The sequence below is a fragment of the Drosophila eugracilis genome, unplaced genomic scaffold, assembly GCF_018153835.1.
Source record: "Drosophila eugracilis isolate 14026-0451.02 unplaced genomic scaffold, ASM1815383v1 contig_2174, whole genome shotgun sequence".
NCBI classification, from domain to species: domain Eukaryota; kingdom Metazoa; phylum Arthropoda; class Insecta; order Diptera; family Drosophilidae; genus Drosophila; species Drosophila eugracilis.
The window spans coordinates 18,134-34,778 of NW_024573060.1; the positions used below are offsets into that span (position 1 = coordinate 18,134).

General features: G+C 37.1%; 1 protein-coding gene across 1 annotated transcript; it reads right to left on the bottom strand.

The window, feature by feature from the left end:
• Window positions 1-2,851: 2,851 nt before the first annotated feature.
• LOC108104984 (programmed cell death protein 6) lies at window positions 2,852-14,538 on the bottom strand. The gene is made up of 4 exons (XM_017211360.2): window positions 14,411-14,538; window positions 13,980-14,355; window positions 11,676-11,794; window positions 2,852-2,991 (listed from the first exon to the last, which is right to left on the bottom strand). Exons 1-3 carry the CDS (start codon window positions 14,500-14,502, stop codon window positions 11,693-11,695), a joined length of 570 nt encoding a protein of 189 aa, XP_017066849.1. The 5' UTR covers window positions 14,503-14,538; the 3' UTR covers window positions 2,852-2,991; window positions 11,676-11,692.
• Window positions 14,539-16,645: the final 2,107 nt, after the last annotated feature.

Consider the following 16,645-nt stretch of genomic DNA (forward strand, 5'->3'; position numbering starts at 1 on the left):
ATTGTATCAATTGATATTCAAGGTTTCTTGACAATAACAATAAATTTATTATTAAAGAAATTGCAATGGTAGTTGAAAAGGAACCAAACTTGAATTATAGTTTTATTATAGAACCACCATATGATTTTAATTTAATAAATAAAAAATTTCGAACCACTGCAAACTGGCTAACAAATAAATATTATAAAATTTGTTGGAACGATGGGGGAAAGTTTTGCGCAAACGCGACGATATAAGGCAATAACTATTAAAAACCAAATTATCTGCTAGGGTGAAATTAGTTAGTAATGGAAAACAATGATTATACGCAAAACCACAACCTCTTTTTTCTCTTTTATCTATGTGTTGGAATGCACTATGTGGAATTTGACCCGTTTTTGTGGCCAAAACTCATTTTTTGAAGGTATACAAATTTACGTTTTTTTCAATTTTACCATGTTAAGAAATGATCAAAATGCTATGTTACATACCTAAAATGTTAATTTAACAGTTTACTGTTAAAATACAAGCTGTTAAAGTCAGCTGTTGCAAGCGAAAACCACGTGCTGTTAGAAATGTTAAATTTGGGTGCAACTTCAAATTGGCATATCTCTTAGAAAAAATCATTAAATAATCTAATTCAAATTGAATATTGATTCTTCAGGTTAATACTATTCGATACTGTTTCGATCGCATTTTTTTTAACAATTTGTATGTTTAGCAAGTGGTGTCGCCTTGTCACTTTTGGAAAGAAAGTTTAACTTTGCAAAGGCTTTTAAAAAAAGTTTCGAAGAGTATCAGTGAGGGTTCATAACCATGTTGTAGATTTGTCAATTCTGAATTCAGAATATATAAGCTCATTTGCGTTGTTTTGCGAATCTTTTCGTAATTTGAATTTTTAGAAGTCATCCAGCTGCAATGTATCGACGCAAGGGAAGAACAACAATACATACTTTTTTTTGTATAATAATAATGAAATAGATGAAAATGATAAAGTTAAACATTAATACCTAGAATAATACTACCAAACAAAATTTCTTTTTGAATAACTTCTATATTTATTATCCGATCTGAACCAAATTTTCAGGACACATTTGAAATAGGACATTCATCCTGTGTTCTCTGGGGTCTCTAACTTGAAAATTGGCCTAAATATTAAATTTTTGTGGGCAGATGGGCGTTGCCACACCCACTTTTCAAAAATACATTCGTATAGTATTAAATATCATTATACAAGAAACCCGTAGTGGAAAATCTTGTTAATTTAAAAAACATTAATTTTGGCAACAAAAACGGGACAAAATCCACATAGTGAAATAGAAAGAAATTCTAAACACACATTTTATTACGGTACGAGCATGGATCTTCCGATGGTTCTCGATGTCGTGATTCCACACACATCTGGTGTTCCCACTCAATGATACATAGGCACACACGTAGGCAGATGCTTACATATATAGAAATTGACAGTGTGTTTTGAGAAAACACTTCCTCCTAATTAGGGTCAGGAATACAATTCAATAGTCTCAAATAACGGATAGGGGGTCAGAAAACTAATCATGACACAATCGTCACATTTAATTACTTCTTTAAACAAGTGCACTCATATTAAAAACTATAATTTATGTGATTATAATTTCTATGCCAGAATCAATACTGACTAAAAGGGTGGTGAGGCGAAATCCTAATCCCAGGAGACGACAGATAATGGGTTTCGGGGTAGGGGAAACCATGTTTTAATCACTAATGTGACACGTTAATAGCCCATAAATCTGTACCAGAATGAGCGTTTTATTACTACTCATATAAATTATTAACATCTAAATATACAATATAATTTGATACTTTTTCACAGTCGTTATCATCCCATAGATACTTGTTATTTGCAATTGAATGTCGTTTATTACATTGAACAAGACTACCTCTAATACCCTTCATTATAAAATTACACATATCAATATATGTAAATAGTTCTAATTATATTTTTGTCTTGCTTAACATAGCACCCCATGATAGTCCAGGAGTCTTATAATATTGACATGGATCTAAATTGTAGATTTGTATACCCGTTACTCGTAGAGTAAAAGGGTATACTAGATTCGTTTAAAAGTATGTAACAGGCAGAAGGAACCGTTTCCGACCGTATAAAGTATATAAATTCTTGATCAGGATCAATAGGGAAGTCGATTGAGCCATGTCCGTCAGTCCGTCTGTCCGTATGAACGCTGAGATCTCAATAACTATAAGAGATACAAAGTTGAGATTAACCATAAAGATTCTTGAGGTCCCTACGCAGCGCAAGTTTATTACAGTTTATAATTTATTATATCTCAAAGCACTTCAATAAATGTTAAATAGAAAGCAAAGCGAACATTTTTTTATTTTGCCGCCGCATGGAACATAAACCTTAGAAGACTATGTCAAGCTTGAGAAGCGGAGCGAAACGAGGCGGGCTCGGTTAATTATATTTCTAAGCTCAAACTATTTAGTCTGCACAAATAGTATGTCCTCTCCAACCATACGGGAGATAAAAAGGACGGAAACCTGTATTGCAAAAATATGACACTTATTTTGGTCCCTAGCTATCACGGCATAAGGGAAAAGAAGACGCGGATCTGTCAGCGCACAACATGGGGTCTCACAAAAGTTCCTCATTACTCCTATCAACTACAAAGACATTCATAATTTATAGATCTCAGCGTTTCAACAAATAGCGGAAATCGTTTTTCGAGCTTGGTCTTTATTCTGATTTTATAGGGTCGGAAACGCTTTCTTTCGGCTGTTGCATAGTTTTTTCTCTCTACAAGTGAAGGGTATGAAAATAATTTATTACTAAACATTTCGAAAATTTCAAAAGAAAAACATAAACATGTAGATATATATTTATTTATTTAGCTTTTTATAAAAATTACTACATTTCTAATGAAAAAACTATGCTTAAAAATTGTTCATAATGTATAGTTATGATCCCATCCATATCTGTGTCGTGCTGCCGGAACGCAGTTGTTAGGTCTGCAATAGAAATGTTATATTAAATATAAAATATGTATGTATTTGAAAATAACAACAATTCAATGAATATTAATAAATATATATTGTTCAGCTGGTCTTAATTATACTATATAATTATAATATAAAACTGTAGTTTTACTGCAACCTCTGCCACCCCTTTACTGGGTTATCTAATTTCAAAATTATAATTTTGCTAGCAGATATTAGCACCGTGTTAACTAGTGCAACTTATTGCTAATACAATGTAAAACTTGTTTATTAACTGTCGCTGGAGACACTGCAACCGATAGGACTTAAGCCAATTTTTCTTTAAATAATGAAAAATATTCTAAGTAAAAATTTTTTTTTAAAACCAGATTTGGAATTAAGCATCCTGCCACGCCCACTCTAACGGAAATCTACAATTGCTAAAATCGCAGGACCTATTAAAGCTAGAAAGTTGGGATGAAGTATGGATAACCTTGAGATGCTAGGACTTTGCGATCCCCTTGGCTCAGTAGCTCCCATTATCACCAAAATAAAGATTTTTATTCAGGTCATATGGAGGTCCTAGGCAAAGATTCTGTCCCATTGGGGAGCGAAGAATGGTCTATGCTGTCATGAGTAACTGCATTCAATGCTTGTGCATAGTCGAGCACACTAAGGCGACGCTACTAGAGGATCGTGTCCAGCTTATATTGTCATCGCTGGAGTTGACTTTTGTGGGCCCTTCTATTCAAACGCAATCTTTTATAGCAGCGCCGGAAAGATTTATAAGCCTGAGGGTAAATCCGGCAGCACCGGAGAGCACCGTCTCCAATACGACTCTTTTAACGGGGGAACATGTTGGGAGCAGTAACTTATCTGCTAAAATATTTGTTTTGCATGCAGATAAGCCGAGATCAGCGCTGCGAGTCGCTGATCTCTCGCCTGATATTACATTCGTTCTCGCCTGATATTACATTCGTTCGTGTATTTGTTAGTTCGTTATTTTCTCAATAACAAAGCAAGGAAAAGTTTGGATAAATTATAGCCCCATCAAAACATCAGTAAAACCATTTCGGTTTATCTGATCTAAGTGCGCTACCTTTCTAAATAAAAACGGTGTTAAGAAAGGTGGTGCTATTACCATCCACCAATTACCATTCGGCAACGCCTTTGAAATCATTCTTAAAAGCAACATTTTATTATTCCCGTTACTCGTAGAGTAAGAAGGTATATTGAATACGTTTAAAAGTATGAAACAGCTAGCAGGAACCATTTTCGACCCTATAATGTGTGTAAGTTAACAACCACTTCCCAGCATAGGCTGGGCAGGCCAATTTTATATTTTAAAAATTTCTATATTTTTTTACATTATTATCACTTATATTTTAATATATCACTTTTATATTTGTATACATAACACTTATACCTTTTATATATTACCCCTATATATTTTATATATCACACTTATATTTTTATTTTTTTTATTTTTTTGGGATCACCCTAATATTATTCCCCATTTACGGTGCGTGAGAGCTAAGCCAGCAAAGCGCACCGATAAGGGCTGAGCCTTTGTCTTATTCGTTTCCACCGATCGTGGCTCACTCCAGTGTCGCAATTGGCAAACATTGATAAAATTTTAACGTATTCCAGCGAACTCAAACTTAAAAATGAAACGCCAGAAATGTGTTGCGACAGAGGAAAAGTCAAACTGCCAGAATTACATTGACTACCTGAACCACTCTCATCGTTTTTTTCAGGCGTAACACATTATTCAAAACATTTTTTGACTGGAAAATAAAAAAGTGAAGACGAACTGTCGACACGTATTCCAATGATTCCTAAGGATATGCTATTCGAATTCAAACGTTTGCAGTTTCCGGTGCGACTATCAACTATCAATGCGACGCAATGACTATCAACAAAGCACAGGGACAAATGGGCAGCTCTATGTGGCCTGCTCGCGCGTTGGATAATTACTCGTAGATTAAAAGGTATACCCTACCCTATGATTCGTTGAAAAGTAAGTAACAGGTAGAAGGAATCGTTTCCGACCCTATAAAGTATATATATTCCTGAACAGGATCAATAGCGAAGTCGATTGAGCCATGTCCGTCTGTCCATCTGTCCATCTGTCCGTATGAACGATGAGATCTCAGGAACAATAAAAGAATAAACAAGAACAATAAAAGAAATAAAGTTGAGATTAACCATGAAGATTCTTGAAGTCCCTACGCAGCGCAAGTTTTTTACAGTATCCGGCTACGCCCACTCTAACGCCCACAAACCACGGAAAACTGTGGCGTCTATAATATTATTATGAATGCTTTAAATTGACCTTGTATAATTTATTTCTGTTAATATCTATCGATTTACTAAAGATTTTTAAATCGGAACATTATTTCGCTATTTATAGAAATTTAGGTTATAAGCCCTCACATGGGCAGTGACGTCACTATCAATTATTATTATTATTATTATTATTATCAACATGCTTCCTCTAGCAATAGGTGGTGCCTTGTGAATTTTCAATAACAAAATTAATATTTAAAAATTTTGTAAAACAGTAACGGGTATCTTATAGTCGCAGCACTCGGCTATAGCGCTTCCTCTTCTTTTTATTTATTGATTTATTCGTTCACGCACCTGATGGAAAAACAATAAACATTGCATATCTCAAAGCACTTCAATAAATGTTAAATAGAAAGCAAAGTGAACATTTTTTTATTTTGCCGCCGCATGGAACATAAACCTTAGAAGACTATGTCAAGCTTGAGAAGCGGAGCGAAACCAGGCGGGCTCGGTTAATTATATTTCTAAGCTCAAACTATTTACATTTACATATTAATACTCTAGAATTTGGACACTCCTTGTAACAGCGAAAGAATATTAATAAGAAAGGCGAATTTGTAGTCTGCACAAATAGTATGTCCTCTCTTCTGGCGATATAAAACCGTTAACATCGCGATCCAACCATACGGGATATACAAAGGACAGAAACCTGTATTGCAAAAATATGACACTCATTTTGATCCCTAGCTATCACGGCATAAGGGAAAAGAAGACGCGGATCTGTCAGCGCACAACACGGGGTCTCACAAAAGTTCCTCATTACTCATATCAACTACAAAGACATTCATAATTTATAGATCTCAGCGTTTCAACAAATAGCGGAAATCGTTTTTCGAGCTTGGTGGTCATACGATGGACGTGGCTGGATAATGGAAAAGCCTTAACATTAAATGCCTTTTCAAGATTATACTTGCTTTGTCCCAGCTCTTATATCGTTGCGTACGCTTACTCAAATCAAAATCTTTATTCTGATTTTATGGATTTATTTTCAAAATAAAAACATAAACATGTAGATATACATTTATTTATTTAGCTTTTTATAAAAAATGACATGCGCAATGAAGAAACCACCGACTCTCCACTGTGAGGGCAATCAACCAGAGCCCGGCCAGAATGGCCAACACGCGCATTAAGGAAATCGTCGACTTCGCACTCTGGAGACAATCCCACGGTTCCCGGCCAGAACACTCGCGCAGCGAGTGATCGTCAGCAACCAGATATCAAATGCTGATCCGGCACTTTGGCGACAGCGCTGCGACTAGACGAAGACTTCTAGCTGCAGCCGGATCAGATTTTTAGTTCAGTTTTAATTCATACTCCGCAGCCGTAGCTATGTAATAATCAAATGTTATAAAACCAATTATATTATCCTCTGCCTTAACAGGTTTAGGAGAAATAAATGTGTAGCAACCAAATATTGTAAGCCCAATCACTATCCTCTACCTTAATAGGTTTAGGAAAACAAATAAGTAAAACTTAACTAATTGATTTATTACTTAACGGATCCCTTCATTAACGGGCTCGAGTGAAAGTGAGAAATAAAATAAAGGTCGGTACAAAAATAACCGACGCCCAACGTAACCGACTCACGCGATACGAAGTTTAATGCATTTACAAAAGTAATTGCAATCGGTAATGACAATTAATTAAATAATTAATAAAAAACAAAAGTGCAGTGCATCAAATTGGCAATAAAAATACGTCAAGAAATTTTTTTTTCGAAAAATACAAACAACGGGAACAGCAAAAATTCCCCACCCCTTCAAAAAAGGGAACGAAAAATTCACAAACTTTGTGCAAATAAAAACAAAAACGAAGACAGCGGCAGTGAAGACAGCGACGGCAAAGACAACAGCAGCAAAGACAGCGGCAGCGACAACGGCGGTAACGACGACGGCGGCAGCAACGGCCACAACAACAATCAAAGCATACGAAATGTGAGTAGGCTTTTTGTCTGAATTATCGCCAAATAAATAAAATAAATCCGCGACATTTAACATTCCGACTGCCCATAAACTGCCATGGCCGAGTCAGATTATTGCAGAGTATAGGAAACTTTTAAACACAAAAATACAAACACAGAAAGCTCAGCAAGAACAAGAAACTGAGATTTATTACCAACCATCCACTAGCAGGGGGGCATTTATTCGACCTAGTACCCTTAACACTACAAACCCACAACTGCTAAAAATGCAGACAGAACAGATTGCAAGCATGGAGGTCGCCATAACCAGCGCACTCCAAAAACAACAAGAACTATTCGATAAAAAACTAGCTGCAGCTATAGGGGAGTTAAAATCACTCAAAACAAAAGAGAGCACCCCACAAATTCAAACATATCAGGAAATCGAATTGAAACCTGAGATACAGTGCAACGAACCCCTTGATATGGTCAAGTCGATTCCAGAATTTGATGGTAGCCAGGAAAATTATATATCCTGGAGGCAGACGCCACCGCAGCCTATAAAGTATTTGAGCCATACGACGGTAGTAGTCGAGACTACCAAGGCGTCGGTATTCAAAAAAATAAAGTAAGAGGATCAGCAGCTGCAGTGCTATCCTATACAGTATTTAATGTTCATGCCATACTGGCACGCATAGATTTCACGTACGCGGACAAAAGCGGACAACCGCAGCTGCCATCTTAAATGAGCAGCACAGAAATGACGCTTTACATGCGTTCATATCTGGGTTAAAAAAATCTCTAAAAATAGCCGTTTTTCCGGCACAACCTCGGGACTTGCCACAGCTTTACCATTAGTACAGAAAGCTGAATCAAGCAACGAGAAAAGTGTTTTTGCGGCCACTTTCGCCCGAAACAATGAGGAGAAAACACACAAGCCGAACAACCAGCGACAAGCAGGTTGGAAAAATCCCCAGACCCAGTATGAAAATTCGGGAGCAGTTAAGAAAACTCCTCACTTTATAAGAACCCAAAAAGGGGTTAACAAGCAGAGTGGTTCCTTTAGACAGAGACCTCACACAAACTCGGGAACTTATCAGGGTCAACCAGCACCAGAGCCAATGGAGGTCGACACCTCCTCTAGAAGGCTATTTACTCGGCCCACAGTATGGCAAGGGCAGTCAGGGACTGCCCACTTCATGCCAGAGGAGAAATTTGACAACGAAGATTATGACACCGTTGCACAAGCCTGTGCCACTGAAACAGAAGACATTCTTGATGAAGAAGATTCGTGTAATTTTTTAGATTAAAATCCCTGCTCCCCTACATAACACGTACGGTAGCAGGAAGAGAAATAAAACTACTTTTACACAAAGGCACCTCAAAAAATTACATTACTTCAATCTCTTGGCTGAAAGGCATCGTGGCAGCGGAGAAACCCTTTACAGTGAAGTCAATCCATGGCTTTAGCAAAATAGATAAAAAGTGCTTAGTTTCGGTGTTTAACATAAAAACACCCTTTTTTTCTAAATAACCTTAAAGAATTCGATGGTATTATCGGCCTCGACTTGCTTAAACAAGCGAATGCGAAACTCGATTTTACTGGGAACGTTATTCACACAAACAACGTAGATGAAAAAATCAGATTCACTAGGGCAGAAAACGTCAACTTCATTAAAATTAATGACGAAGATGTCCCCGCGGCAATTAGGGCCACCTTTGATAAAATGATTCTTAATAATCATAAAGCCTTCGCTGACCCAGGCGAAGCACTTCCATTTAACATAAACACTATAATAACAATAAAAACTGATGGGAAGCCGGTGTACTCCAAGTCGTACCCACACCCCATGGGTGTAACCGAATAAGGCCATCCTGATCCCCATATAACAACCCTACGTGGGTTGTAGATAAAAAAGGTAAAGACCAGAATGGGGCAAGAAGAAGCGTTTAGTTATCGACTTCAGAAAATTAAACCAGTAGTAGTAGTAAACAGTAGACAATAGATATCATATCCCTACAATTTCGACAATACTTTCGAATATGGGCGAGTCACAGCATTTCACTACACTCGACCTCAATTCAGGCTTCCACCAGATAGTGCTGCCGGAAAGGGACAGGGAAAAAACAGCCTTCTCCGTAAGCAATGGCAAATACGAATTCTGTAGAATGCCATTTGGACTTAAAAACGCCCCAAGCATCTTCTAAAGGGTCATTGATGACGTTCTTAGAGAGGGAATCTCAAGAATATGTTACATTTACGTAGACGACGTTATCATATTTTCAAAAAAAAAATAATATAATAATATCATATTTCAAAATGAGGACCAGGTCAAGGACGTGGACTGGGTTTTAACCAAACTCTTAGAAGTAGGTATGAGAGTATCCCAAGAGAAATCGAAGTTCTTTAAAAAGAGCGTCAAGTACCTGGGCTTCATAGTGACACAAGGGGGATTCCAAACTTCACCTGAAAAGGTAAAAGCTATTAAGGAATTTCCCCCACCAAAAACACTTTTTGACCTCAGATCTTTTCTGGGGCTAGCAAACTACTACAGGTGCTTCATTAAAAACTTCGCGACCATCGCAAGACCCCTAACAAGCATCCTAAAGGGAGAAAATGGAAAGGTTAGAAAGATTGATATCAACATGTCCAAAGAACAGAAAGAAACGTTCGACAGAGTGAGAGAAATCTTGGCATGGGAAGACGTTTTGCTCTCATATCCAGATTTTAAGAAGCCATTCGACTTAACTACGGACGCATAAGGCTTCGGACTAGGAGCAGTACTATCTCAAGATGGCCGCCCAATTACAATGAATGAAAACTACGCAACCAATGAGCGAGAGCTCCTTGCCATTGTTTGGACACTTAAAAACCTCCGGAATTACTTATACGGAGCAAAAGGGTTGCAGATCTTTATCATTCATCAACCACTTACCTTTGCCGTCTCAGAAAAAAATCCCAATGCAAAGCTGAAGCGTTGGAAAGGAATTATTGACGACCATGGTGCAAAACTGGTTTATAAACCAGGAAAAGAAAATTTCGTGGCAGATGCATTATCTCGCCAAAACATTAATACCCAAGAAGACGGACAACAATCGGACGTAGCCACTATCCATAGCGAAGAGTCCCTAACATACACCATCGAGACAACTGACAACCCGGTAAACTGCTTCCAAAACCAAATAATAATTGAGGACGGAAATAGTTTCTCGGTGGATACATTCATCTTGTTTAAAAGCAGTCAGACACATAATCAAAACCCCCAACCGGGAAAATTTGATGGAAGCATTACAAGATGTTGTAATCGCGGAGGCAGTTAACGCAATACATTGCTCCCTACCAACCTTAGCGTTAATCCAGCACCGACTAGTAGAGTCCTTCCCTAGCACTTCTACTTCAACAGGACCCACCGAGCAGCACAGGAAAATGTAAAACAAATTCTTAGGGACTATTTTTTCCCAAATATGCGTCAGTTAGCAACAGAAATAACATCAAATTGCAGAACCTGTTCCATTGCAAAATACAAACGCCATCCATCAAAACAAATGGTCGCGAACACTTCGATACCTTCATTCGATAGTGAAAGTAGTAATTATATTTTTTTTATTCATCTATATTTGGCTACATTATATAAAATTCACTAATGGCTGCTAGGACGGACGCTACGGTGAAACTGAATGACTATATGAACACGGACAATTCCCCATAGAGGACATTGACATTGGAATCTTTCGGATACCTACGACGTCCAACGAATGTGACGACCTACGAGGACTTTGACCACACACATTCCCAAGCTGGTAGCTACCCGAAAAATCCATCATAGGGCCGCTAGGAGTATAAACTAAATTAGGACAAGCCTTAAAAGTTTTTGCAGGTACACACGACTTTAATGATATGGAGCAAGTAAAATTCAAACAAGAGCAACTAATAAAAACAGAATTAAATATAAAATTCCAAGAACATTTAAATTAACTTTCGAGCGAAATTAATCCAATTAAAAAATTTCAGACAAAAAAAGAAACAAATTTAAAAATTCGAGACAAATAAATAACGAATTAAAAAATTTCGTGGTAAATAAATATTGTAAGACAGCTCCAACATTAGCGAATTTAAAGACAAGCACCCTATTAACATTAGTTTGATGAAGAAATTTAGAAATTTTAGAAGCATATAGCATAAGTGTTTTTCAAAAATGCCGGTAATAATGAAATGTTATAAAACCAATTATATTATCCTCTGCCTTAACAGGTTTAGGAGAAATAAATGTGTAACAACCAAATATTGTAAACCCAATTACTATCCTTTACCTTAATAGGTTTAGGGAAAAAAATAAAAGAAGCTTAACCAATTGATTTATCCTTAACGGATCCCTGCCCCAAAGGGCTCGAGTGAAAGTGAGAAACAATATAAAGGTCAGTACAAAAATAACTTATACATGTATATATATATTTATTTATTTACCTTTTTATAAAAAATGACTAAATTTTTAATGAAAAAACCATGCTTAAAAATTGTTCATAATGTATAGTTATGATCCCATCCATATCTGTGTCGTGCTGCCGGAACGCAGTTGTTAAGGTCTGCAATAGAAATGTTATATTAAATATAAAATATCTATGTATTTGAAAATAACAACAATTCAATGAAAATTAATAAATATATATTGTTCAGCTGGTCTTAATTATACTATATAATTATAATATAAAACTGTTGTTTTCCTGCATCCTCTGCAACCCGTTACTGGGTTATCCAATTTTAAAATTATAATTTTGCTAGCATATATTAGCACCGTTTTAACTAGTGCAACTTATTGCTAATACAATGTAAAACTTGTTTATTAACTGTCGGTGGAGACACTGCAACCGATAGGACTTGAACCAATTTTTCTTTAAATAATGAAAAATATTTTAAGTAAAAATTATTTTTGTACAACTAGATTCGGAATTAAGCAACCTGCTACGCCCACTCTAACGGAAAACTACAATTGCTGAAATCGCAGGACCTATTAAAGCTAAAAAGTTGGGATGAAGTATGGATAACCTTGAGATGCCAGCACTTTGCGATCCCCTTGGCTCAGTAGCTCCCATTATCACCAAAATAAAGATTTTTATTCAGGTCATTTGGAGGTCCTAGGCAAAGATTCTATCCCATTGGAGAGCGAAGAATGGTCTGTGCTGTCATGAGTAACTGCATTCAATGCTTCAGATTAAAGCTCAAACTAGTCGAGCACACTAACGCGACGCTACTAGAGGATCGTGTTCAGCTTATATTGTCATCGCTGGAGTTGACTTTTGTGGGCCCTTCTATTCAAATGCAATCTTTTATAGCAGCGCCGGAAAGATTTATAAGCCTGAGGGGAAATCCGGCAGCACCGGAGAGCACCGTCTTCGAGATAATGGTGCCCCTTGTAACCACTTCGCTTAGAAGTATGGCTCTTTCAACGGGGGAACATGTCGGGAGCAGTCACTTAGTTAAAATTAAAACCACTGTTTGCTATTTGGCCAGCAGTACTGACAACAACAATTTGAATGCTAAAATATCTGTTTTGCATGCAGATAAGTCGAGATCAGCGCACGCGAGTCGCTGATCTCTCGCCCGATATTACATTCGTTCGTTCTCGTTTTTGTTAATTTGATATTTTGTTAATAAAAAACCAAGGAAAAGGTGGATTAAATTATAGCCCCATCAAAACATCAGTAAAACCATTTCGATTTAGCTGATCTAAGTGCGCATTTCATGTTCCGATACCTAGTCTACGAATTTGCAAGGAGTCGAGGATCTTTCAACGCAATCTTTTATAGCAGCGCTGGAAAGCTTAATAAGCCTCAGGGGAAATCCGGAAGAGAGCTATATTTTACATTATTATCACTTATATTTTTATATATCACTTTTATATTTGTATACGACGTGTTTGGCCACAATATTCTCCGCCTGCATACGTCTTCAGAGACGGATCTGTTGGTTCTGATGTACCGTTGCGTCAAGTTGTTGCCTACAACAGTCGGTCACTCGGTTGGCCTCTGTAAAGACGGGTGGCGCTGGAGAGCACCGATCAAGACCATGTGGTGGCCACGATCAGTGACGTTGATGCTGCTGAACTTCTTCTAGTAAGCTGATAGCCGTGGTTCCAGCTATTACTATCACAGTGATTGACAAATTGATACACTTGATTTAGAAGACGTGCATTGATTCTTTGGCTGTCAGCTCTGAACTAATTAACATAACATAGAAGAGAGAAAGCTTAATCGTCGTAAGACTTCGTGTGCCGCCCGTCTTCGTGTTCCTAGCTCAGATTGCCATTGCATTGTTAACTTACATCAAATTTATACGTTTTATATATTACCTCTATATATTTTATATATCACACTTATATTTTTTATCCACTTATCTGTGTTCATCCTAATATTGTTCCCCATTTACGGTGCCCGAGAGCTGAGCCAGCAAAACGCACCGATAAGGGCTGAGCCTTTGTCTTATTCGTTACCACCGATCGTACGAGATTTGTAATATGTGCTGGGTTTACGGTCCACCACGGGCATAAAGCCTTGCATTTGCACTTTAGGTTAGCTTTTAGTTTAGTTCGATTGAATAAAGAGCACTAGCTCGAAAAACGAAGCTCCGGACTTGCCGTCATTATTCATTTGATTGATACATATTGGTTAGTTTAGGGAAATTTTTGCTCTTCGTCTGCACGAAATAATCTGCGACCGACTGTATGTATATGCTATATATGTATCTAGTGCATACAATAACTATTATACTTACATAAAGCACAATACAACATTGTATAAAATCATCAAAAAGAATTGTTCCACGTCCAAAACGGTCAAACTTTCGAAGTAAGACGTCTATTAGGTGATCTGATAACCGGTAACCAAATGATGTAAGTGCTGTCTTCAGCTCAGTTTTGTCTATGTTTCCTGAATTGTCACGATCAAATGATCGAAAGCAATTTTGCCAATCTGTAACATATTTCCACAAAGCTCCGAAGTCTTGGAAGGATACTGTACCCTTACTTTCACGATCAAACATTCCAATCATCAAACGTATGGTTTCAGGATTAAAGGCAGACCATGTACCATTTGACAGGGCCACTTGTAGCTCATCAGCGGAGATGTGACCACTTCTGTCTTTATCCACTCTGAAAGTAATTTGGTATTATAATGCTATTTCCAGCATGCATTTTCTCTAATTACCTTTGAAACACATCCCAAAGAAATTGTTGATTTGGCATACTACCTTGGTTGTAGGTCATTTTTGTCGACTTGTACTTACTGAATAATATCATTCAATTTCAACCCCTTTTCGATTAATATCGGTAATACTTTTAATATTACACCATATTTCCACAACACCAATTTTACTGTTAATCCACACTATCCTTCGGCAGTCCTGAAGCAATACTTGTGTTTTCTTAGGTAAAATCCTCAGCTCATTAAATTCATAGTAAATATTTTATATTTTGTTTTTTTTTAGAGCAAGCCTGCGTAACGATCAGGTATGTTCCCACTAGGGATTTGCAGTACTTTCTAAAAATTATATATTATTATTTTCTTGTTGACATTAAGATTGTTATATTTATCGTAGATGTTTGGGAGGCTAGAATCTTGGCCAAAATCAAAGTATAATCAGAAACAAAGTCAAAGGCAATATCGCTTGCGAATGAGTTTGAAAAAGGCCCTGGCTTATGATGGACCGTTGATGTGTTTCTTAACAATAATATATACTTAACATAATATGTATTATAAGAAATTAATATTTTGCTTATATTATTTTGAATAATTACAGATAATATATTCGGAAATGTCATGGTTAACAAAATTATTGTGTGCTGTATAACTTTTTAGTCTGATTTTGTTGTTTATAAAAGTAATATTATTTATACTGGTTAAGTCGTTGAAAAAATTTAAATAAGAACCTATTAAATTAGTTTTGTTTACTTTATTTGTTCCCGATGCAAAAATAGGACCATCTTGCTGGAAATCAATTTTCTTGTCAATTATCTTTAATTTAAAAATGTTGAAAAAGTTAACGTATAATAAATTTATTAAAATTGATCTTAAATCTTATAAATAGATAAAGAATTTTTCTTAAAATAAGAAGGTAGTTCTTTTTTTTTGTTCTTGCAAAAGGCAACTCAATTAATTATTTTACTAAGTTTTCATCGGTTTTTGAAATGGCTCTATATTTTAAATGTAGGTCACATTCTCCGTTTATTATTAGGTTGTCAAAAAAGTCTTGTGGTATTTTCATTGAATTTTCAATTGTTCATAAAATTGGTTACAATAATGCGATTCAAGTCAAATATGCGCCGTTTTGTTCGATGACGCGTTCCCAACGAGATGCCAACTTCATAATGGCCCTCTCATAGAAGCTCGCTTCCCTATTGGCAAAAACTTCAGACTACCAAGCGTTCGCCATGGACAGAAACAGGTGGTAATCACTTGGTGCGAGATCCGGACTATACGGTGGATCCAAAAGAATCTCCCATTCTAGCTCCCGGAGCTTCTGGCGCGTCACTAAAGATGTGTGTGGCCTGGCGTTGTCCTGGTGGAAGACAATTTGGCCTCTGTTGATAAAAGATGGCCTCTTCTGCATGAGTGCTGTCTTCAAGCGGTCCAGTTGTTGGCAGTACAGGTCTGAATTGATCGTTTGGCCATAGGGGAGCAGCTCATAGTGGATTATTCCCCGCCAATCCCACCAAACACACAGAAGAACCTTGCTGGCCGTCAGTCCAGGCTTGGCCACCGTCTGGGCCGCTTCACCGCTTTTCGACCACGACCGTTTGCGCCTTATGTTATCGTAAGTGACCCAATTTTCATCGCCAGCCACCATACTCTTCAAAAACGGGTCGATTTTGTTGCGATTTAGAAGCGATTTGCGTCAATTCGTGTGGCACCAATACATCGAGCTTCTTAGTGGCTCCAAGCTTCTTCAAATGGTTTATAACGGTTTGATGACTCATGCCCAGCTCTTGACCGATGCTACGTCTGCTACTATGCCGGTCTCTTTTGACCAGTTCAGCGATTTTATCGCAATTTTCGACGACAGGCCTTCCGGAGCGTGGCGCATCTTCGACCACCTCTACACCAGAACGAATACGTTGATACCATCGTTGTGCGGTGGAAATGGAAACTGTATCGGGTCCATAAACTGCACAAATTTTATGGTCGGCTTGAGATGTATTTTTGCCTTTATCGTAGTAGTACTGTAAAAAATGCCGTATTTTCTCATTATTTTGCTCCATGATTGCGTCGCTATAACTCACGAACGACTTAAAAGAAAAGAATAGCGCGTGAAATGAGCTTTCCAAAAAGGTATAGTATGACCTGATGCGACGAATAAGCGCCAACTAGCGAAAATACCGCAAGACTTTTTAGACAACCTAATATAAGATATTTTTTTATTATGAAAAATTGTTGTAGAATAAA